The 24,494-nt window shown below is 32.3% G+C and overlaps 1 protein-coding gene across 8 annotated transcripts in view; it reads right to left on the bottom strand.

The window, feature by feature from the left end:
- The window catches only part of LOC139516120 (spectrin beta chain-like), a 95,714-nt gene extending 80,798 nt beyond the window's left edge, over positions 1 to 14,916 (bottom strand). For 4 of the 8 annotated variants that reach the window (XM_071305976.1, XM_071305981.1, XM_071305977.1 and 1 more), the window contains exons 1-2: positions 4,190 to 4,231; positions 1,633 to 1,757 (exon numbers count right to left, since the gene is read on the bottom strand). In XM_071305976.1, coding sequence (XP_071162077.1) covers positions 1,633 to 1,757; positions 4,190 to 4,205 — 141 coding nt within the window. In that variant the 5' untranslated portion in view covers positions 4,206 to 4,231. Of the gene's footprint in view, positions 1 to 1,632; positions 1,758 to 4,189; positions 4,428 to 14,711 lie in introns of those variants that run through there. The other 4 variants (XM_071305979.1, XM_071305980.1, XM_071305978.1 and 1 more) reach the window with 2 other exon arrangements.
- Positions 14,917 to 24,494: the final 9,578 nt, after the last annotated feature.

Genomic DNA, 24,494 nt, shown 5'->3' with positions numbered 1-24,494 from the left:
GTGTATTTAGTTTACAAGATATCGGTAACGTTTTTATTTTATTAACCTATTGAACGTATTGTAAAAGGCCTCAAGACCTTTAAAAGGAACAAAATCGGTAAAAAATCAGGTGTTGACAAACAATAAATCTGACCTATTTTAAATAACTTGAAACCACTCACTTGTGGATAACAGACAATCTTGTGCCAAGATAATTATTTTTTCTGTTTGGGTAGATATGTTTTGTATACCATTATATCGTTAAATCAAGCAGTGACCATTGAACAATATTACATTGGATTAAGGGCGGAAAATAAAATAATTGTTATCTAACAATTTTTTCATAATAAAGTTTATACATGATAAGTCAAGTTCCATGAAAAGCACTTTTTAGTAGGTATCATTAATGAAATTGCCTGTGGCTCCAGAATTTCTACTAGATTATCATCTTCAGTAATGTTAATCTTTAATAAAATAATGTTTAAATATTTAATTCCTTTTTCTAAATTTCTTATTAAAATGCTACTACATGTTTTAGATTGCATACAAACACATGACATAGTAAGGCATTCATCAAATAAAATTTCACTAGGTTTTGTATACTTAAAGAAAAGTTGAAGAACACCATAAAATTTTAAAATCCTAGACACTCTGACACTCAGACACATGCTGAAGGTACGAAATGTAAGATTTGTTTATGAGTATGATGAGAAAAAGTATCAAGGCTAGACAAACTTAACTTGAGCCAAACAGTCTGGTCACCAGACCTCTTATTATCAGTTTGAAAGAATTTTCATTTAAATTCTTAGCTAATCATTTTACTGGATATCTCTGATAAAACAAATGTAATAAATTTAACAGCAAGGCTATTTATGTTTCTAAGTAACAACAAAGCAACCTGACAATAGTCGTAATCAAAAATGATATTCAACTGTCATTTTTACACAAAACGAAGTCCATAAAATGAAATCTATTTATTGTTTTGTGGTATGCGGTCTGAGCGGTCGAACCTAATGCCTATGTATCCAAACAGACAGGAAATCTCATTGGAAAACCAAATGTCCAGGTGACGGGGATGAAAGTCTAGTTAAACACAGGAAGGAAACGGACAAAAGCACAGCTGATAATATTATGTAGATTTTCTACCATGTGATAAAACTGTCTTGCTGGTGAAAGGAGAATAAATTTCTCATATTTCTTTATAATACATCAATAACTTGTAATATAAAGACTCAAGAAACTGGCTTTCTCATCATTTTTTTCCCAAAGATATTAAAATAGCATTCATCACACATTAATAGGATAAGAAGAGATTTAGAAGGTATGCATGACACAAAACAACATTCCCATGAAATATTGGAAATAACCAAAAAGCTATGTTCCACATTTAAAATTTAATTTAAGGTCATTAGAAATCCTTGACCTTTTCTGCTCCCTGTTTTTTTCAGTATCAAATTTTTAGAATTTTCACAGCTTCAAGCTGTTTTTTTAGCTGAATCACTACTTGCATATAGTATTTAACCTCTACCATCTACCTGGACAACTTGGCTACCTAAGCCTCATAAAATAGTTATTTTAATATTGATTGCAATTATGTAAAATGAAAACATAGTTCTTATAAAAACATCACAGTGCAAAACAAATAAAATGTACCTTCTCCAAAAAGGCATTTGCCCATTTTGTGAAAGTCTTCTTTTGAATGTATACTCTCTCATCCTGAAGGGCCTTGATTCGGCCCTTCTCAAACTGATGAATATCCTTCACCGACATGCCTCCATCTGTAAAAAAAACCAAGAAAATCTGTTACATACCTTTAAAATACAAATAAACAGATGAGGCTACCATTAGCATTGATTTCGTTTATTCAATCTATACTCTAGTTTACAAATGTTTGCCCTAACACATAATTGGCTAAATCAGCCATATAATACAATTTGATTAAGGAAAGGTCAATGCTCCATATGTGGTAATTCATGAACTTTATGGAACCCTATAAAATCTGCTATACTCATAACCCAAGCTCTGCTATTTCCAGTTTTGAGAGTGGTTGGTAACTTGGTACACATTTTTTATTGAGATTCTGTTGAATAATCTCCAACCAGCATACACATTCTTTTAATAAGGAATATTCAGTTTTTTTCACATTTTGATGTAATCTTGCTTTATCAAATGATTATCAAGACACTCAATAAATATGTTATGCCAACAAATAGTACTAGTACAGTGCTGGACAGTTTTTTGCACATTTTGTTTATCATGGAAGGCTCCAGAATCAAGTATAGAATGCAAAATAGCAAAGCATTCAAAGCATCTACAAACTGGGAAAAGTTTGAATCTGGAATAATTGTGAATTCTGGCAAATTGAAAAGAAATGTATGATGAAAACTAACTCAACTTAAGAGGGTTAGCTATGCATGGCTAATGGTTAAAATTTCTTTCATAGATATTCCATTATAAGCAAACTCACTCCATGTAATAAATCTACAAATCATTTTATATATGGAATCGTCTACTTTTATGATAATATCGATACTGACCAACTTACATATCAAAATACATGAAATACTGAAATACATGCACATGCAACTTTGAATGATATTCTGTTACTTGAATTCCGCTATTTCAAGTTGTATAGCCCTCTAAATCTTTTATGCCTGAAAAATTGAGCCAGAAAACTAGGAAGTATATAGTGCAACATTCACGACAAAGGACCTATTCAAACGACTTCAAATAAATGGAGAATCATGTATCTATGGGACGCAGATGATGCCCCTGCTTGCATATAACATTATAAGGGGACATAACTAGAGAGGAGACACCAACAGAATTTGAACTTGATCTGTGTTTATTAATACTAAGCATTGTGTATAAGTTTCATAACATTTGGTTGAAGCAAATTAAAGTTAAAGAACGGAAAGCAGTTTTGAGATGTACGGTCACTGACGAAAAAGGGAAAACCTATATGCTCCCTTTGTCTAGCAGGGTAAAATTTCATGATTGTTTGTTGTTTGCCTCACATCCAGTGGCAAATATCTTTCCTTTACAATAACACAGGTTACATACAAAGCAGTAATATTAAGAATCACTTTGGTAACAATTTGAGATGTCTATTTGATTACATCAAGAATTAGAATCACATTGGTAACAATTTGAGATAAAATTGAGAATGGAAATGGGGAATGTGTCAAAGAGACAACAACCCGACCATACAGCAGACAACAGCCGAAGGCCACCAATGGTTCTCCCATGCAGTGAAAAACTCCCACCCCCATAGGCGTCCTTCAGCTGGTCCCTAAACGATTATGTACAGTAGTTCAGTGATTGGACGTCATACTAAACTCCGAATTATACACAAGAAACTAAAATTAAAATGAGATGTCTTTACTTTTTCAACAAGAATTAGATAGGGTATCCAATTAAAAGGACACCACATTCAAGACATGCAAGAGACATTATTTATACATGTATATTTGTTGCGTAATTTATTCGACAACATTTAAAAGATCACTCAGGTGAATAACAATATAATATCCTTTGCAACCAGCGTACTTTTGTTGAGACATTAACATATACATTATCCTATTTAACTGGTTCAAACTGATACCGCTATTACACCCATTTTAGCACGATTTTATTCAGAGTAAAGTGCATAGAGATTATTTAACCGTAAGCAAGCCATGATGTGCATATACATGTACCTGCCAATTTATGACTTTTTATGTACTAAATATGAAAATCATCAAAAGAATGCTTTTAAACCTTTTTATTGCATATTTTCTTTTAAATTTCTTCCCATAATTTCCGTATGCATGTAATAAATAATATTAATGGCTTATGCTAGGTGAATTAACATAAAAATATCAAAAGTTTAAACAATTTCAAAAAGTGTAATTTTTTTTATATACAAAATAGAAAAATAAAATTTCCTACCTTCCATTTTTTGTGAAAAAACCTTATGAAAATATTTTTACATTCTACCTGCACATTTACATAGATACAATATACCTATCTTTCTGGGTCATTAACTTTCACCGGGGTGAATCAAAATCAAGCAGTTAAATACCTTCTTCAAAAAATATTATGTAAAACGCATATTAAAAATGCTTTCTCTTTTTTATCTGAAAAATATATTTATACTTGAAACCGAAAAAGCAATCGATGAATTCGGTCAAGTCTGTAACTGAGAACAAAAAACTTATTCTGGTCTTACCTTGAAAAGAATTCATCGAGCTACCATACTATATTGATACGATAGTCAATAACCATAAATTATGCATTTAATATATAGACTCCCTTACTTCATTGTGTGTGTAATGCATAAATTGGACAACAAAAGGTATTCAAAAGACTCATATATCCTCTGATTAAATGGAAATTTACATTTGAATCGAGTATGAATTAGTCTAGCATTGGATGCATTTAATGTGATTAATCTTACATCATGAAAGTATAGAAAAAGAAATTTAATCTAGATAATTGCACTTTTATTCGTGTCATATAACAAGAATTGCCTACCGTACAACTTTTTTCTTTTAAATCTCTACATCGGAAACTTTAAACTTACAAATACGAATACGGTCAACATTTAGTATGGTCCAAAAACTGCCAACAACTTTTAAAACTCTCTCACATCGGAAACTTTAAACTTACAATTGAATACGGTCAATATTCAATATGGTCCAAGAATTGCCAACAACTTTTAAAACTCTCTAACATCGGAAACTTTAAACTTACAAATACAAATACAGTCAATATTCAGTATGGTCCAAGAATTTTTGGCAAGAAACGTACACCAGTATTAAATTTCGATTCCTTTCCAAACTTTTCAAGGCCGTCTATCAATAACAATAGATTTGAATATAAACTAGAAATCTTGTCATGTTGTGTTTAAGCACTTCAATAAACAACCAGGTATTTCCTATAGGAAACTGTGCTTAAGATTAACATCCTCGGTTAAATTATTAATATCGAACACTACTTATCTAAATATTATGTCTTAAGCAAACACGGAGATTCCTTTTAATAGCAAACATTTGGGATAATTTTCTAATTTAGACTAACTTCTCCGTCGAATTTTCAAATTAATATTGTATTGACTTGGCGGTGATTTCCAGAAATTCCAAAGATAACAAGCACATTATTTGCAGGAGATTATAGCCATATTACACGTGATCCATAATGGCAAGAAATCTAATATGTAAACCCATATCAAACATACAGAGACTGTTCTTGTTTGCCTTTACAAGATATGACTGAAATGAATTTGTCACATTCACTGAACTTTAACCATTGACTAAAATGAGGGTAGGAATGTCATTCATTGTCAAGCGTCATACATCCATTTTTTGCTACCATTAACATCAATGAACCATAATTTTTTATCGTCATTTGTCAAAACTCATTTCATACATGTAGCTTATTATTTATTAGCATAACATGTATAATAAGAGTCAAATGGAGTAAAATGATTATCGTCAAAATTATTTTATTGAATATTTTAGCGTCAATCATCACATGATTTCCTACCCTCTCAAATGGTTATGTGATATCAATTTTAATGGTCAAGAACCTGTTGTGACATTATGAAGCATCCATTATGTAGCATTAAAAAAATGTCAATTCTAAATATTTTTGCATGCCATGCACATGTAGTTGGTAGTTTCACTGTAATTAGTTTAAAAATATTCAGAGACATACATACATGCTACATGTATTTAAAAGTGTACATGTATAGGTATAAAACACAAAGTAAGTAAATTATACTGCATAATTTGTCAGGAGACTAGATATAATAATTAGTAAGTCACCAAAAGGCAAGACAATGCAAGGAAATAGAAACGATTTTATATCAAAAGTGGTGCATCAAAATCAGTTATATCCTGTTTTAATCAGATAGGATCAACGACGCATTTTTACTAACACACCCATGCATCCTGGCGAATTATTATCATGCCCTATGGACTTGCATGTGTACACTATCCTTACAGTAACAATTAACAAAAGACAATTCATAAACAAACAATTCGTCCGGGATTTATAATACAGAATCAATTATTTTTAATAAGGGGGTTGTCAGGATTTAAACCACTTGAGATCAAGCTGACCATAAACCTAATTTAGTAAGATCAAAGGGACATGGTCAATCAATTGACAGTAATGATGACCAATAGGTAATCAATACCTCAATTGGCTGACCATCAACTCTATACTTAGTCCCTTAGTCTCTAAACTGAATAATGAACTACTGTTTCTCAATTATCCTGTGTTATTATTACTTTTTTTTGTATAGCGATTTCCCTCAGGGGCAGATAAGTGACAGTGTGCAAAAGAATCCCAGAAAAAAATGAAAACAACACACAATTGTTTGAATGGCTTTTCTGGATTGACCTTCATCAGATAAGCTAAAAGTTAATATAAAACCCAATGATGCATAAGAATCGAAACAGTTGAAGAGATATATAACCAAAAAGGCCAGAAAAATTAGCTAAGGGAGCTACCATTTGATTTTTATGGGGGGGCTAGGATGAAAAATTTTGTCCTGCATTTTTGTTTAGTTGTAATCTCTGTCCTGCCTTTTTATTTTTCACTCTATTCGGTCCTGCCTTTTTTTTATTAGTTTATCCTGACTATTTTTACCTAAATTGTCATCCTGCCTTTTTTTTTTGCAAAGTGTCTCATCCTGCCTTTTTTTTTACTCAAAACTCCTGTCCTGCCTATTTTTTTTCAAATTTCATCCTAGCCCCCCCATAAAAATCAAATGGTAGTTCCCTGAGGGAGTTGAAACTTTTCTTCAGCTGACATTTTTCTAGGAGTAAGCTGACTGCAACATGGAAGGAAGTCAACTCTTTAAGCCTATCTTAAATCTCACCTCAAGCAATCTTGTTTGTTATTGAATTGCCTAAAAACTTTCCTTGAACTTTCATTTCAATAACACACATTAGTACAGTAAAGTACATCCAGCTCCAAGCTATTGTTCAATATTTCACAAAGAAATAATTATCATGCATTAATATAAAAGTAAGTAGATGTGATACATTGTATGATTGCAAATGAGACAACTCTCCACCAGATTTGTGTCCTTTGATCATACATATAACAAGTATAAGGAGTAAGGACCCATGAAACAATTACTTCCATGTGATGTAGCAAATTGCTGCAGATAAAGACATAAAACTTTATAGGAAGGCATTAATGTAAATGTCAATCAATATACAAGATTTAAAATATAAAAAGAAACAATCTAAAATGTAATCTCTTCAATTTATTTATTGATATGTTTTGAATTTTCAAATATTTTGGCAGTGAGCGTCACAGAAGAGACAAATGGTGCAGCATATATATGCACCGTTATTTATAATATTATTACATCTTTTCAACAGAGAAAACAGAAAATATAACATGTACAAACACAAATATGGTTATAACCCTGCCAAATGCTTATATGCCTACAGGTTGGATCAAGCTAGGAACCGCATCAGCAGTTGAATTTTAACTATATCTGTGAATGTCTTTCATTTCAAATGGACTTTTTTGTCAACATAAGAATCAAGTTAATTAGAAATACATTAATTTCATTAACGAGTATCCCAATGATACATTTTTATATGTACATTCATTTCTTTAAACTAGATTCCCTGACAAGAGGTTAATCACATTGCACCACAATTTAAAGAATTCATACAACACCTGTTTAATAGGTTCAAATGCATTGCAATATGACAACTTTTTCATTTTTATAGCACTAATAAACTATCCTCCATGTTAAGAATAAATAATTATTTTGTCTCTTTGACATATATCACAAAGCTATGGTTCAGGGTCTTAACTTACATGTGTCGGTATTTCAAACCAGTCAACCAGACCGGTACAGATCATGTCCTATGCACAATGCTAACTAGCTTTTTGACATACTATACACTGTAAACAACCAGAATAGATCAAACGAAATAGACCAAAGATATCATTGATTATTGAAGCAATGTGATTTAAAGATCTTTGCAATATCTTTATTTTAAAATATACTTCTCAAATGCATGTTTAAAACAGTTTGCTTGAAAACCATAGTTATGGAATTTATTAACAAGATGATTTTGTGTTTTATTGTGACTAGAGAGGTATTTAAAAAGTTTTGAAAAATGCCTTTTAACTGCATGTTCTCCTCTAAATATAAAAAAGAAGATGTGTTATGATTGCCAATTGCAATGACACAACTCTTCACAAGAGGCCAAAATGACACATAAATTTAACAACTATAGGTCACCATACGGCCTTCAACAATGAGCAAAGCCTATACCGAATAGTCATCTATAAAAGGCCATTGATGTATATCATGCATCTTCTGAAAAATTTACACCTGGCCATTAAGCAATCAGCAGTAAATCTTCGGGCATGTTAGGAATTGGAATTGGAATTGATATGTCAAGAAATTCATTCTTTTTACATAACTGAGACTTAGGTACTTGTACAGTTAGGAACTTGTGTTCATGTACCGGTATCGTGACAGAGACGCACTCACTAAGATCATCTGTTTGCATGTTTATCAAAAGAGTAAAAACAATTGCAAACGCTGCATTCTTCCATTTGTCTTATATGACCATGAACTTGTGAAGGAAATTCATTTTCTTAAGTTCATAGCATTCTAACATTCTTTAGCCTTATAGGATTTAGAAAATAACAACCCTGACAATATCACACATCATAAACTTGAATTGAAAATTCATCATGCAACCTGTTTAATTACAGTTCCAACCTCCTCTATGACATAACCAAATGCTAACAAGAAAAAGAATTTCAACCTCCCATATAAAAATACAACATAAAACACTTTCACATGGTAGTAAAACATTGCATGCTCAAGTAAGCATATAGTATACTATAATGTATAGCTGATTCCTAGTCATTTAACACACCATCAAACACTTAAGTATAAGGTTATTACTGTCAAAAGAACTCTCAAGTACAAAATGAAGTATAGTTCAGTGGACATGTACGCATTAAAGGCCATAAATCTCATACATGTAAATTTTCATATCCACTGGACATTGTATATATGTATATGGGGATCAGACACAATATCAGGACAGAAATAACTAAGTTCTCAGGATGGATGCAGATGTCAGCATGTTTTTTTTCTTTAGCCATGTTAGCTGTTGAGCAAATACAAGTGTACTGAGAAATCACATCTGTTTAACCATATTAACTGGTACCCTTTTCAATAACTGGATACAGTAAATAAAAATAAACACTATAAAGATGTATAAGGATGTTCACATTTTTTAGCAATTTGTTTCTTAGTTTCCTTTGGTTGTTTTGTTTTACTTTATAAATAAAAACTTCCTTCAAAAAGAATTGGAATTATCAGAATATCCTAATTGCAACTTAATGAGGAATGGAGAGCCATACTATCATATGTCCAACTTATAGTCAATTTAAACAAAAATTCATACCATCATCAAAGACATTGAAAGCTGATTGATTGTTGGTTACTTATGGTTCAGTGGCAAATATTTCTGAAGGTCAGCAGTTTATTAATTTGGTAATTGTTTCTGAATGCAGAGTTGACCTTACAAAGGAGTAGGGGCATTAAGGCCTGGTTTTGGCCCAAGAAAATAAAATGTTTGATAACTTTTTCAAATTGGAACATAATCTTTGGAATGCATAGGGTCAAGAAATATAAATGAAAAACATTAAGATTCTTATGTGATGACGTCACAATTACGTCATAATATATACTGTTTTCACAAAAACGATGAAAATTCAGAATTTATGCAGTTTTCTATCTTTATTTCTGTTGTGGAAACATCGTGGGCAGCCAAGAAACAACAAAATAATTTTACTGAAGCTTTATCGTTACTATTGACAAAATCTCACCAAATATAAAGTTGTTTCTTGGGTGCGCACATACTTTTCCAATCGGAAATATACTTAACAATTTGATGAAAAACAAGGAAAATCACAAAATTTTACAAAATATGCAAATTAAGGCATGATTTGTTGCCATGGTAACTTGTTTAATGTCCAAAATTATTTTAATTTTCTGAATACCTTCTACCAGAGATACTTTTCAGTAATTTTAAAATATGTATGATAACTTTTAAATTTGCAGTAATTTTTGGGCCAAATAAGGGCCTTATTGCCCCTACTCCTTTTGCACTATTCAAATAAGGAGATGAGGTATGACAATGTACAAATGCATAATGCCCAATAATTTTAAACAGTTCAAATGACATACATTAATTAAAGTAACAGTGGGTATTTGAGTACCATACTGCTCCAACAAAGACCAGATCCAAACCAGAACCCATATTTTCACTATAAAAGCCTGACATGACAAAATGTCAATTCAAATGGGAAGACAAACAGCCTGGTTTCTTTTCAACTGTTTATTTCAAGTTATCCCCCATATCACCTCAAAAAAACTTTTCTAAGGACTAAATGTAGAATTTCAAACTTTTGCCTTTAGCTCTGCTGCTGCCTTCTATCCAGAAAAGCAATTTAATCAGAACAAATTATGTTTATATCATTCACAAATGTGATCACATTTTGAGTCTATGAAACAGGATTAAAATAACTAAGATTCTTCGTTCATGTATGAAAAATACCGAATGAAAAATTACTAGTTCTGGCACAATAGTAGCTCATAAATAATAATCTATAAATATAGTATGTAAAACTATATGATAAAACAAATCTAGTTTTACAAAAGAAATATTTATGAACTTGAAAGTCGATGACCCTTCAAAAACTTATGTACACATTGGAATGTCAAACTTTAAAAGACGATAATATACCTGCTTTAGAAAATTGATATGGATGTTTTACAAGATATTTTTTTATAGACACAAGATAATTTTGATTATTTTTCTATATTTTTTGTGGTTCAATTTGAAAGACAATTCAAGATCTAGACCAATGAGAACATATATACATATATATTTAAATCTGATAAAAATGAAAAACAAATTTAGACATGTATTTACATTTTGGTCAAACTACAGTGGACTTTAAATTTTAATAGTAAGCGTAATTCAATATTCAGCCAACTATCTTAATTCTGATAATCAGGTCACAAGTTAAATAATTATAAATGAAAGCAAATCGTCCTACCCTTTTAAAAGAGGCCATACCAAAGGGATGTGTGGTCAAAATGACAAATAAAATTAAATTCTATTACTTAATTTAAGATGTAGTCCATAAACAAACTGTTAATGTTCATATTAAAACCCTTATCTATAAATGAAATCAAAAATATTTACCCAATAAACAAACACGAATGGCTAAAGATTTACCCTCCTGATTTCAAATCACTGTATAAAATTATACTATAATCCCATCTACGATTTTACAAACATAGCCCTAAGAGCATATTAGATATGACAAATACATTCAAAGTGCAAAATAGTGTCATGTCTAATCAGAATAATCATTGAAGAATTCAATAATATTCATGTACATGTATTTAAAAACGTAGGTATGTGTGACATGTGCTAAAGGGCTATAGGGATGAGATCACATTCAACCTTGTCAGGTCATCATATCGACATAATTCAAAAATATGAATCGGTTATGTTATTTCCTTTTTATTCAAAAATATGAAATGATTATAAATGTTTCCTATTTTATTCAAAAATATAAATTGGTTATAAATGTCATTTCCTTTTTATTCAAAAATATGAATTAGTTATAATTTTTTTTCCCTTTTTATTCAAATATATGAATCGGTTATGTTTTTTCCTTTTTATATCTTCTAAATATATATATACTTGCTAAAACATGAATAAAGATTGTATTATATTAATTTGAAACGAGTACTACAAACTTGTGGTATTTTCTCTTACATGAAAGAGTTTTTGACATTTATCTCTAACTTGTTAATGTGCAAGCAAATTCTTTATTATAAAGATTTTGATAAAAATATACCTCATTTCGAAACGTCTTGAAAAATTGGTTTATTGATACAATTATATAAAGTATGCTCCCTATTGGAATTTTGAAAACAAAGAAAAATATACCTCACAATAAGCAATAAACTTTCAATTAGTATCAAGGCAATGACTACCTATTTTTTTTTTTTGGCTAAATCAATAGTACTGTTCAAAATTTGTTCCCTCTTTAGCAAGGTCTAACAACTATATAGCAAATCATATTTTAGAAGAAAAAAATAGAAAAGTGAGCATTCTTTTCTTAATTAATATGTCCAAGTACAGCTTGTTAAGAAGCTGTTTTTTTGTTTTTTTTAAAACTTAAATGTAAAAAGAAATAGCAACCAATTTTTTCTTGTTTAAGAAATAAAAAATGTGAAAGGTGGCAATTTTTTAATTGAATGCATACATGTATATGTCATAGACTACTCATTAAAAATGATCTAATGTAAATATTCAAACCTGCTTTAAACAACCATACATTTTTTTTAAAATCATTTTTGCTAATGAGACAAGTACAAAAATATACATGTATCAAAGACCAGAGAACAAAGATGTGAACAAATACAGGTCACTGAAACAGCCTTTAACAAGGAGTAAAACCTTTATGGTAAAGTATTTATAGTAATCGTTACAAAACCACACAATGACAAATAGTGAATAAATTCAAAAAAGAAAACCAACACCCTGATTTACATATTATTATACTTTAACAATAAAGAAAATACAATTATGGCAGACAGCAGCCAATATGGATTACAGGCTCTTGGCTGGGTATGGTCGTGCAGTCACATGAAGAAAGTTGCCTGATTAAATATGTACATGTATCTGAGTGCTAAACACTCCCCTACATACAATGTAAATGTACCTGTAAGTCAACGAGACAGCAACCTAAAGACATCTAGAGAGCAATATACAGTCCTCAGCAATAGTTGTATACATTCTATACTTTGTCTGTGGTTCCCCCAGGCTCCAACAGTAAGACTTCGATTCAATTAGAAAATGACTATATCAGGTGGTTCTCATTAGGGTCTAAGTGTGAGGCTTGATTGCCGATTTTTTGTAAGCGTGAGACATGAAAGTCATATATTATATATTGTGCTGTAAAAACAGGAAATGAAGTCTAGCGGGACACACAAATTACCAAAAAATGAGAATTGCTAACGTACATAGTGTAAGTGGGATACGGGAATCTGACAAAACAGTAAGCGGGATCAGGGATCAGAACCCCCCCCCCCCCCCCCCCCCCAATAAGACCCTCTATCAGTTTGATATCAGTTTTGCATATTTGAGCAAATAAAATATGTTTAAACCAAGATCTGTGTTAGGGGGTACATCCATTTAGATTATGTGTTTGACATTAAGTTTGATATTCTATTATAATAGGAGGTCATATTCCCACCATATCAAAGACCTTTGCAGCAATTCTAGAGGGGGGATACATGTAGGAGGGGTCCTGATCCCGAAATCCCGGACTTAAAAAAACGAATTCCCGAGGTCCCAAATTTAAATAAAGTAAATCCCGATGTCCCGAAATCCGAAAAAAAACGATTCCCGGATCCCGAAAGGGTCAGTCCCGAAATCCCGAGCTTAAAAACACCCGATCCTGGAGTCCCGATAAAGGTCCTATCCCCCCTCATTCTATGATGGGTTGATTCAATATGTACATTGTACATATGCATTATCATGATTATTCATAACTGTATAAGATAGCCTGCAGTTTCTGCCTGTAACCAAAATTCTGCTTTCCCAGTGTCAAAAGTTTCCTGACAACCTAGATCCCATTAGGCATCTGTGCTTGACCTACTTATTAAAATGATTTTTCAATTTGTGTTTGTCCTGAAAATTCATGAAATATTTGCCCATTGTACATTGTTGTAAATAATGCTGCACTATTAAGAAGATAGACAGATTTATGGCAACACTTATAAAGTCTATACTCATTTCTCAGGATCAGTTTGCATTCTCTGGTTAAAACCTCTGATAAAAATAATAGTGTGTATGCATGTACATGTACCAATGTACATGTATTTAGGCAGGGCTGCCAAATCTCACGTGAGACTCATGCATGTTCATGCTTTTTGGCGGCATTTACCTTTCATCTAATCTATTGTTTTTTCTCTTTAATCTTTTCAATTTTGGTCAAATCTCACGCATTTGCTTCATGATAAGTTGGCATAACTGGTAAGGCTGACAGAAAATGTTCTAAAACCTAACCTCAGACATATTTCTTCCACAAATTATTTTTGTAGTTTTACTTTTTGTGTATTACTCATCACAAATTGGCTCAATGCGAGCATACATGTAGGCTCAGGACTGAAACTGTATGTAGCTATCATTGGATAAGTTTAACCTTTCCAAAAATAACCAACAAGGGAAAATATGATGGTACATGCAGCTGTGTTTTTGCTAATTTTTGGGTTTTAAGATGCATCACTGTTTAAAAGTTTGGCGGGACAGGGTACGTGTATATTCCGTGTATTTATGAGTTTTGTCATTAGGTTTTGCCCAAATTAGTAACTAAAACATTCTTTTAGTACCTAATGTAAACAGAGCAAAAGCAATATTAATTTGCAAGGTCAAAAGAGGTTTCTCTCACCATCGGTCTCTTTCACCTGTTGTCTAAAGATAGACGTTTTGTCATGCTAATCAAATAAATAAAACCTGTTCTCGTACATTAAAACTAGTCATCCACTATGCATATGTTTTGAAGTGCTGTCGTTAAATAAATTAAGAACAACATTTCATGAAATAAAACTAATCAATGTGTAATAAGTGTCCCGTGTTTATAGTTGTCACATGTAAACTCACCAAGTTATGCACGCTACAATATCATAATCCGTTTCACAGATGTATTTTATATTTGTCTTGTTTGTATTTCCCTCGTATTATAACAAAACTATTATTTTACAAATATTCAATTGAACTTTTCAAACATAAGGTACTAAATATGGCTTCCACCCGATGTCTACCTGACACAGGTGCGCCTGAAATAGCGACATCTAGTGACAAGAATGAATACAATTTTGTGGGCGGTTCCCCTGAAGATCAACAGTAGCGTAATAAATTTCAATACACAGAATGCTAAATTATTGAAACTCTAGGATTAAAACCGCAGACATATTTCGGACTGCGATCAAGTTTATGTTATCAACATATTTTTCTTCTTTCATGTTTCATTGATTAAATTTATAACTGAGTCACTCTTGTCAGATAAAAAAGTAACTGATTTCAGGTATAGAAATTGGGTGTACTAATTTAGTAAAACAGGAATAAGTAGATAAAGTACTTATACAATCGTTTAAATTTGCAAATTGCACAAACAATTTCTGTACTAAAATAATGATATAGATAGTTGCATATTAACTTAACAGTACGTCACAAGAGACACATTCATAAAGTATAGTAGATATATATAACATTATACAGTTGTTCAAGGATTTGATTTAAAGTGTACAAATCCTTGAGTTTTTCAAAAAACAGATGCCTCAGTCCAAACTCAAAGATTTATTTCAAGTATACTAAATGATTGAGTAAATAATAAAAAAAAAACAAAAAACTGAACTATGATTCTTTTTTCCCGCTGTTAGATCTTTTATTTAACGCTGTTGGAATAGGTCACTATGCCAATCTTCATTATTTATAAACATGCATATTACGGATGTAGTTGTAGACATTTATATAGATATTTTATAAAGTTGAAGTTAATATATAATTTACTAGATAATGAAACTAACCAGATGTCAGTCCTTTTTTTTTTTTTTTTTTTAAGTTTTACAATGCGGTAACATAGCAGGTTTTACTGAAAATTCCCTTGTATTCAGGTATAATTGGGGGTGTGGGGGGGGGGGGGGGGGGTAGAAAAGTTCCTGTGTCAAATCAATCTGGTGATAGGGAATCGTCCTTTTTATATTTAAAATGTTTAAGCTGTTATATAACAAGATTGAAATGTTCCCTTTAAAGTATACAAGTACTTTGACCTATAATGGTTTACTTTTTACACATTGTGATTTGAACGGAGAGTTGTCTCATTGGCACTCAAGCCATTTCTTTTGATCATTTCTTAAATTTTTTTTTTTTAAGTTTTCAATAATAATATTTTTAAGTATTCCCCGTTTGTACGGGTATTTTACAGGTAACCCGAGTCTTCTTTTAAAAAGTTTCACAGGTTCGATTTGAAGAAATGATAGAACTTAGAACACAAAAAAAAACACACACAAAAACACCCTACCCAAATAAAAGATTTTTAACATAATATTGACTGCTTTAACCCTTATTTTGACATTTTACCTGTGTCTGGTTGTTTTGTTCACACATCGCTGTCAATATAATCGAATTGTATGCGACTGTCATAAAAGTGAGAGGTTTAGCTAGCTTGTGGTGTTGCCATGTGATTCCGTTTTGAATTTTCGTTTAGAGTTTGGTAATTTTGTTATTTTACTTTTTAGTCGTTTTGCATGCTTTTAAAAAAAACTAAGAATATGCAAAATAACTGAAGTTAAAATCTGTGATGTCTCTGTAAATACTTAGGGAGCTACCATTTGATTTTTATGGGGGGGGGGGGGGGGGGGGGGGGGGCTAGGATGAAATTTGAAAAAAATAGGCAGGACAGGAGTTTTGAGTTAAAAAAAAAAGGCAGGATGAGACACTTACAAAAAAAAAGTCAGGACGACAATTTAGGTAAAAAAAGTCAGGATAAACTAAAAAAAAAAAAAAAAGGCAGGACCGAACAGAGTGAAAAATAAAAAGGCAGGACAGAGATTACAGCTAAAAAAAATGCAGGACAAAATTTTTCATCCTAGCCCCCCCCCCCCCATAAAAATCAAATGGTAGCTCCCTTATACACACATATCAAGTTAACTTTGAAAAGGATAATCCACACGAAGAAGACAACGAAATATTACCGTCAGTAAAAAGAAAGTTATCAATAGGAAAGAAAATTCATAATAAATATTGGTATGAAGATTACCATAATTACCGTAATTCAAATATCAAGGTGTTCAGTAAAAATGGAATCTGATATTTAGTAAGAAAAAGATGAGGTGGATTGTTTACAAACAAGTGTATTTCGGAAAAGTGAATACATCGTTTAAATATCTGCACGTATCGTTAAGAATATTTATTCATTAGTGTTTCTGTTGGTCTTTGTTAAATTTAGTTTTAACAGAAATAAGAGAAGACGAGTTATTTCCCTTCAGAACACCAATCCTAGGACGATATATATCTCGAATTACAACGAATGGTTTAGATAATTTCTTTTTAAAAAGTAACGATTAGTGTTTGTCTGTCCGTCCGGGCCATCGTTTGCTAGTTTACATTTGTGTAGTATCAGAGACATAGTGTATTCATATGTCTCTGGTAGTATCATCTTAGACCACTAAATCAATTTGAACTAGCCCTGTCAGGAATGATGTGATAGAGATCCATACCTTTGGTGATCATTGGTTCCGGACTCACGGGTTGGAACCATTGCCACCAACTGCAAACTTTGAGGCTGACCGACCATGCAATTTACAAACATCTTCTCTGAAACAAAAGTAAAGAGAGGCTTGGCGATTGGAAGACCGTATACAAAAGGATCCCCATTCCTAAAGTTTTCATCGCATGGAAAAAGCGGTATTGATGGCACACTATCTTTTCCAAGCATTGAAAAATGGGAAACCACATTTTCAACTATTTTGAATTACTTGGCTAATATTAACGATGTTTCGTTGACTTGATTTATGAAAGATGTTCTACAAATATTTTATAATCTGAATCCAGGGGCGGATCCAGGATTTTCGAAAGGGTATATTATCTTGCCGAGCTGAGCGAGGCGAAATTTTTTTTTACCTTTTTTTTGCTAAAACATGTAAAATAATGAAAAAAGTCAGGCAAGTAAAGGGGAGGGCGTACGCCCTCTACGCCCCACCTGAATCCGCCACTGGAATCCAATATAGTAAAAAAACATAGACTAGCTGTCCGTGACAACCATTGATTCTGATTTGCCAATGTACACAATTTACATTGCCTATAAAACTATGAAACATTTTGAAATTTAAGGGGATTGATGATTCATCGGACGAGGTTCATGTTTCCGTATTAGATAGAACAGACGGGACCCAACGTCAGATATTTAAATTGAAACGCGCTTCATCTACTTACAAATGTATTCCTGCTTTCCTTTTTGGGTAAATGTAAAGTATAACACACAAGTATAAATGCCACGAGAATCCAATCCAATATGATTTTATAATTAACATAGGACATTCAATTTTACTGCTAGTAATTATGTGTTTTTTGGAGGAATATTGCTGCATTATATATTCAAACAGAGTATGATTTTGTTCAAGCAGTGACATACAATAGCTTATACTTATGATACTGAAGTTTTCTTACTTTTTGATCGTCTTATAGATGTGCATTTTTGTAATGTGTGCATCATTTCGTTTTGTTGAAAGCAGGACATTTATATTTAGTGGAGGAAGGAACTAGCGAATGCAGTTCATGCCGTCCCTAGCATATTACGCTTGTGGCTACGTCAAATTATGATAACGGACAAACTTGCAAGACATTTTCATTAATCCGTATTTTTTATAGATAACCCTGTAATCTTAATGCTATTTGGTGTACCAACTTCAACTTCAAAAGTACTTTTTATTGGTATAGTTATCAAAGCCGAAAAATAATCTTCTCGAAATCAAATCTCTGTTTTTTTGGCCGTAAAAGTTTTGTGAAGGCATGAAAGACTTTAAGTTTAACTCGGACATTACCGCAAGACATTGTAAATCTATTGTTTTGAATTGAATATGTACTCAATTTATTTTTCAATTCGAATTTTGGGAGCTAACACTTAGTACAAAACGATGGTGCTTACAATTTAATGATTTACCTCTCAAAATTTTATTTTTGAACTGATATGTTTCAAGTTTCCAAATTAAATTTCCGATGGGACATTTCCGTACATCATATTCTTTTGAAAATATGCATGCAAATTTTAAATGGAGACAGCCATGTTAACCAATACTGACATATATACTGCAGTTGTGCTATTTAAGCAGTCAAATTGCATTGACTGTTATATGTTATTCAGGTCTCAGACAGGGTATATACTGTGACATTCCCGGCTTAGAGTTTATATCCCCTGAGCCGAAGGCGAAGGGGATATAAGCCCTGAGCCGGGAATGTCACAGTATATACCCTTTCTGAGACCTGAATTACACATATATTACGGATTACCCCTGACTTAATGTTATTTTCCAGTGCAGGTATTTGTTGACAACACATATATATGAAAAACCCAACCTGATATGTTCAGCGTACGTGAAGGATTTTCTAATTTGCTGTGAACATAATTTTATCGTGTATGTAATAATTTATAATAACACTTTTAACATTATTTAAGTATTAAAAGTGTAAATTGCGTGATTTTGTATCAAAAATGTATTATTGACTGAAGCACGTCATTATTTTCCCTCTTGAGCCTCTGGCAGTCTGATAGCTCTTGACCACGTCACATAGTAACCGGTGTTATGATGACGTTTTTGAGGTTCCAATTGGGGATAAAAACGTCGTATATACCCCGGCAGTTTCCTGAATATATACTGACATCTCTGTGTTGTTATCCAATCACAAACCTCGACACATTTGTAATCCGTAATATATATTTATATGTGATATACAGTCACTGTATATCACCTTGTTTATGATGTTGACAATGCTTTTCCGTACAGTTTTATTTATGACGTCAATAAAACATACAGGGTCGCGGTAATTTTACGTTGTCCGCTCACAGTTAACCCTCTTGCTGCCGGAGGGACACATATGTCCAAACCGCAGTGCCGGAGGGACACATATGTCCATGGATAAATTTATGCAAGCTTCTTATCAATGCTGTATCTCTTTCAATTAAAATACGGAAGAATAAACAGGGTTATGTTTTTCTCCAATTGGTCCCAAATGTAGTGGTCATTTTGTCGTGACGTCATATATCGAATGACGTCGTTGTTTGGCATGTTACGTCACAGACGTTGAGCTGTCGTATTTTCCGGCATATGAAATGCAACCTTGAAAAACGGTCGGCAGCAAGAGGGTTTTTACCCTAAATACTTCATTTTGAACAGTTATAAGAGTTGCAGTATATAAAGAATAACCATACATTGTCTCGAAATATCAATCTGTTATTTGTACTCGGCTCGGCACAGCCTCGCTTTCTACCTGTTTCTAAGCCTTGTACAAATAACATTGACATTTCGAGACAATGTATGGTTATTCTATATATATCACGTCATACAATGTTCATGCAAAATTTCGGAGAGTTGCGTGAACATTTCGCGAATTGTTCGAGTTTTATGTTTCGAGTTTGTTACATGGGACAACGCTAAGTAAACGTTTTTCGGATAATCTGTGTCTTCCTAAGCCTATGAAGATCTATCATAATGTGAAAATTTAAGAATCAATCTTTATTTTCATGTGTAATTTGAAATATTTATTTCAGCATTTCTATAAAAATTCTCCCGTCAAATATTTCTTAACGCTATTTTTCGTGGTAGTAGCAATATCTAACGTTGCGTCACGTGGACGAACGGACCGTCGGACGTAAGCACAGACGAACGAACGGAAGCACAGACCAGAAAACATTATGACCCACTACTGTCGTAGGTGGAGCATACAAAAGTAAATGGCCGTACATAGGAACAATTAAACCCATAATAATATAAACCAAGGAGCCATGTATGAAAAAAGTCAATGATCAACAAATTGAATACCGAACCTGAAAGTAAATTAAAAAGTCCACAAAATATGACTGGCAAAACGGGAAACGCTCGACTATATGAACCAACAGAAAGAATGGAAAACAACTGTCATATTCCTGACTTTCATGCTTTGTACAGATATATGCTGACTTTTGAACAGCAATATGTATACTAATGTTGCCTTTGTTTGATTGTGTTTTTTTTTTCAGTTAACTTAGCTTTATCTCCAATTTGAATGACAGGTAGCTGTTTATAGTTACGTTATATTGAAGAAAAAAAAAATCCTCCGTAGAAACAACAACACAAAATAATCCGCGGAAACTTGCAGGAATTCATATATCGGAAGACCCAATCCTAATATAATTTTGATCTATATGGACAACTGAGACATCGAAACTAAACGAATACGGTTTCCCGTTTGAAAACTTATGCATAGAACACCACATTTTTTTTTATCTTCAATGGATCTACTTATAGCCAATCAAGTAAGAACATCTTTGCAGAAATGATGTTACCGGCACAAGGTTCTCTACATATATCAAGCTCTCAATTTCTTCCAATCCGATGAAAAAAGACTTTAAAATTTTTTTCATGCAGTCAAGCTTTGATTATGATTGACAAATTGAAAGAAAAAATCGTCTCCTCTGAAATATTTTGAAACTTAGGGAATTCCAGTTCTATAAGACAATTGTCACACTCAACGAACTTGAGTATACTATCATTGGAATTGGAAATTGGACGATCCGCTACACACGATCATCATTCATTCAACGTTGATCAGGGGCAAACATGGCGTAATATTGGTGAACATAGTTACGTATCGGCACATGTTAAACGTCTTCTCTGAACTACTTGATACATTATTGTATAACCCTCTGTTTTCACAAAAATAATCTGGACTGATATTTGAAAGTTCCTGAAAAAATCATACTATTTAGGTTCCAAAAGTATAAGGGGGAAACATGACCAACACAGACAATCTTTGGTTATGATTGACCAAATTTACCAGTGATCAGGAACTGAATGGCAAACTGTTTAAATCTTTGAGGGAAAATGATTGTGAGACCTATGCAAACGATTCTCACTAAATGTGGCGAACATGCATCCATGGCACAATGTTCCCATTCAAACCTTGTGGAATACCACTTTTTTAAAAAAAATTCTATAAATCAACTAGGCCAATTTTAACCATTCGTTGCATGAATAATTTAAAGGAAGGTTGCTTTACAAATATTTCAAACTACTACCAGGTGCAACTTTTCATTACTTAATCACAATTAAGCCTTAATGATAACATTTTTGTCTTTTTCTCTGAAACTGCTTGGTCAATTTTTACATTGTCATTTTGTGGCCTTTTATAATTGACAAGGCAATATGGGCTTTGCTCATTGTTGAAGGCCATAGTGACCTATAGTTGTTAATTTCTGTGTCATTTTGGTCTCCTGCGAAGAGTTGTCTCATTGGCAATCATACCACATCTTCATTTTTTTATATTTATTCAGTATTCAGAGAAGTGAAATCCTTACTGTAAGTAGACAAGCTTACCTACTAAGGAACATGGACATCTGTGGCTGAGTTGTTTAAGTTGTTCGTCTATTGCAATTACTACACTATCAACACTAAGACAGGTTTTAATATCGGTTTTAATAATGATCAAACCGGTTATAAATTGATTGCTTGCTAAGTCAAGTGGCGAATATCTGATGCAATTAAGAATGAGAACAAATTAATATACCGCTTTGTAAATTGTGTTGACAGAAATGGAGGGTAGTAATGTTATATAGGGACAAAAATTTCCCCTTGCAACTGGCCACTAGTCACCACCTTTGAGTACATTTATTAAGTTCTTGTAATGGTTCTTTAACTAGTATAAAGCATGGCAATTTCCTAACTCAAGATACAAGAATTAATATCTCCTTTCTGACAGAGAAGCTGCACATTTTTTATATTGCACAGCCAAATGGAAGACCCTTTTAAGCTTGGGTTTACTGTTGAATAAGAGGCATCCAAATGATCATATATCTGCCAACACTCTTGGAGTTGCATGTTATTAAAGGACTAGGACATCAAAGAAAAACGATAAAAATGAGGTTATGTTTTATTAATAAAAACTAAAAAATACAATGTAACAAGTAAATCTATGGCATCTAGGACAATATCATCTTGTAGACTACAAACCAACATAAGAATTTTTGTACAATAGAGAACATTCAATTGATGCCTTCCACATAAAATTTCTGGAATTATATACTTTTACATTCTATTTTTCAGTTTGTTATGCTATGGTTTGTGTGCACTATATGAAAACTATTTTAAAAAGGATAAGAAAAATAGTAATCTCTAACCAAAATATTCTAATACAATAACTACAGATTTTTTGTGTTATTAAAATTTGCTGTTACAAAATGATAGAAAATATTATAAATTAAGGAATGTATCTCCCTCATGCAAAGCTTTGATTCCTTGCACGGATTTGGCTTTACTTTTTGGACCTTTTGGATTATAGCTCTTCATCTTTTATATAAGCTTTGGATTTCAAATATTTTGGCCACGAGCATCACTGAAGAGACATGTATTGTCGAAATGCGCATCTGGTGCAAGAAAATTGGTACCGTTAATTTTATTGTATGCCCAAAATATTGATATGATGCAATGTTTCAATTATTAAAACTGATTCCATTTCAATTTACAATTTTTTTAACAGTTGCTCATCATTTGACTAGAAGTATCAAAGTTAAACTTTCCACTGAATAATCAAAATTTGATGGGGAAAAAATAGTCTGGTCTAAAGCAAAAGTAAAATAAAGTAAAAAAAGATGGATATATTTACTGTGGCCTTGAATGCAGGTTAATATTACAATCATAGAGACATGAAATTAGCAACATTAAATTAATTTCTTACCACCAATAAAAAAAATCTTTTAATTTTAACCATTTAGGCCCTGGGTCAAGTAGGATAAACGGTACTGTAGTTCCTTCGGAAGAACAGAGTAATAAATCGGTTTAACTTTAGAAGTAAATCGGTTTATATGAACATAAATTGACAGACTGACAGGTCGACAGGTTGACACTATAAAGGTCGACAAGTTTAAAAGTTGACAGGTTGACAAGTGTTAAGGTCGACAGGTTGACAAGTGTTATGGTCGACAGGTTGACAGTTTGATAAGTGTTAATGTCGACAGGTTGACAGGTTGACAAATGTTAAGGTCGACAAGTTGACAGGTTGACAAATGTTAAGGTCGACAGGTAGACAGGTTGAAGGGTTTAATTTTACAATTAAACAAGTAAATAAAAGTACATCATCCATTAAGTAAAATAAAATTAACTTCCTTTTTTAACCTTTTTTCCAAGTATTGACTTATAACTTTTATATCTGTTCGCTGTCAATCTGTTTACCATTTGTACATTTTGCATTTCTGAAAATGAAATTGTCAACCTGTCGACTTGTCGATCTGTCTACCAGTCACTAATAATACTATTTTACACTTTATAAATGCTCTCAAGTTGTCAATCTGTTATTTTGTCAACTTGTCAACCTGTCGACTTGTCAACCATAACTTACTTGTTATTATATTAAATTATCAACTTATCAATCTGTCAACCTGTCGACTTGTCAACCTGTCAACCACTTATTTCAACCATAACATTTTTTAAAATTGTCAACCTGTCGACCTGTCAACCACTTATTCCAACCATAATGTTTTTAAAATTGTCAACCTGTCGACTTGTCAACCTGTAAATTACTCATTTATTTCAGATTAATGTAAAATTTAAACAGTTTCAATTTTATTACCCATGAATACATACGCGTATTAATTTATTGCAAAAGCCGGAACTATAGTACCGTATATCCTACTTG

This window comes from Mytilus edulis, chromosome 3, assembly GCF_963676685.1.
Source record: "Mytilus edulis chromosome 3, xbMytEdul2.2, whole genome shotgun sequence".
Lineage (NCBI taxonomy): Eukaryota > Metazoa > Mollusca > Bivalvia > Mytilida > Mytilidae > Mytilus > Mytilus edulis.
The sequence above is the reverse complement of the archived record's forward strand: the minus strand, read 5'-3'. Positions and strand labels throughout refer to the sequence as shown.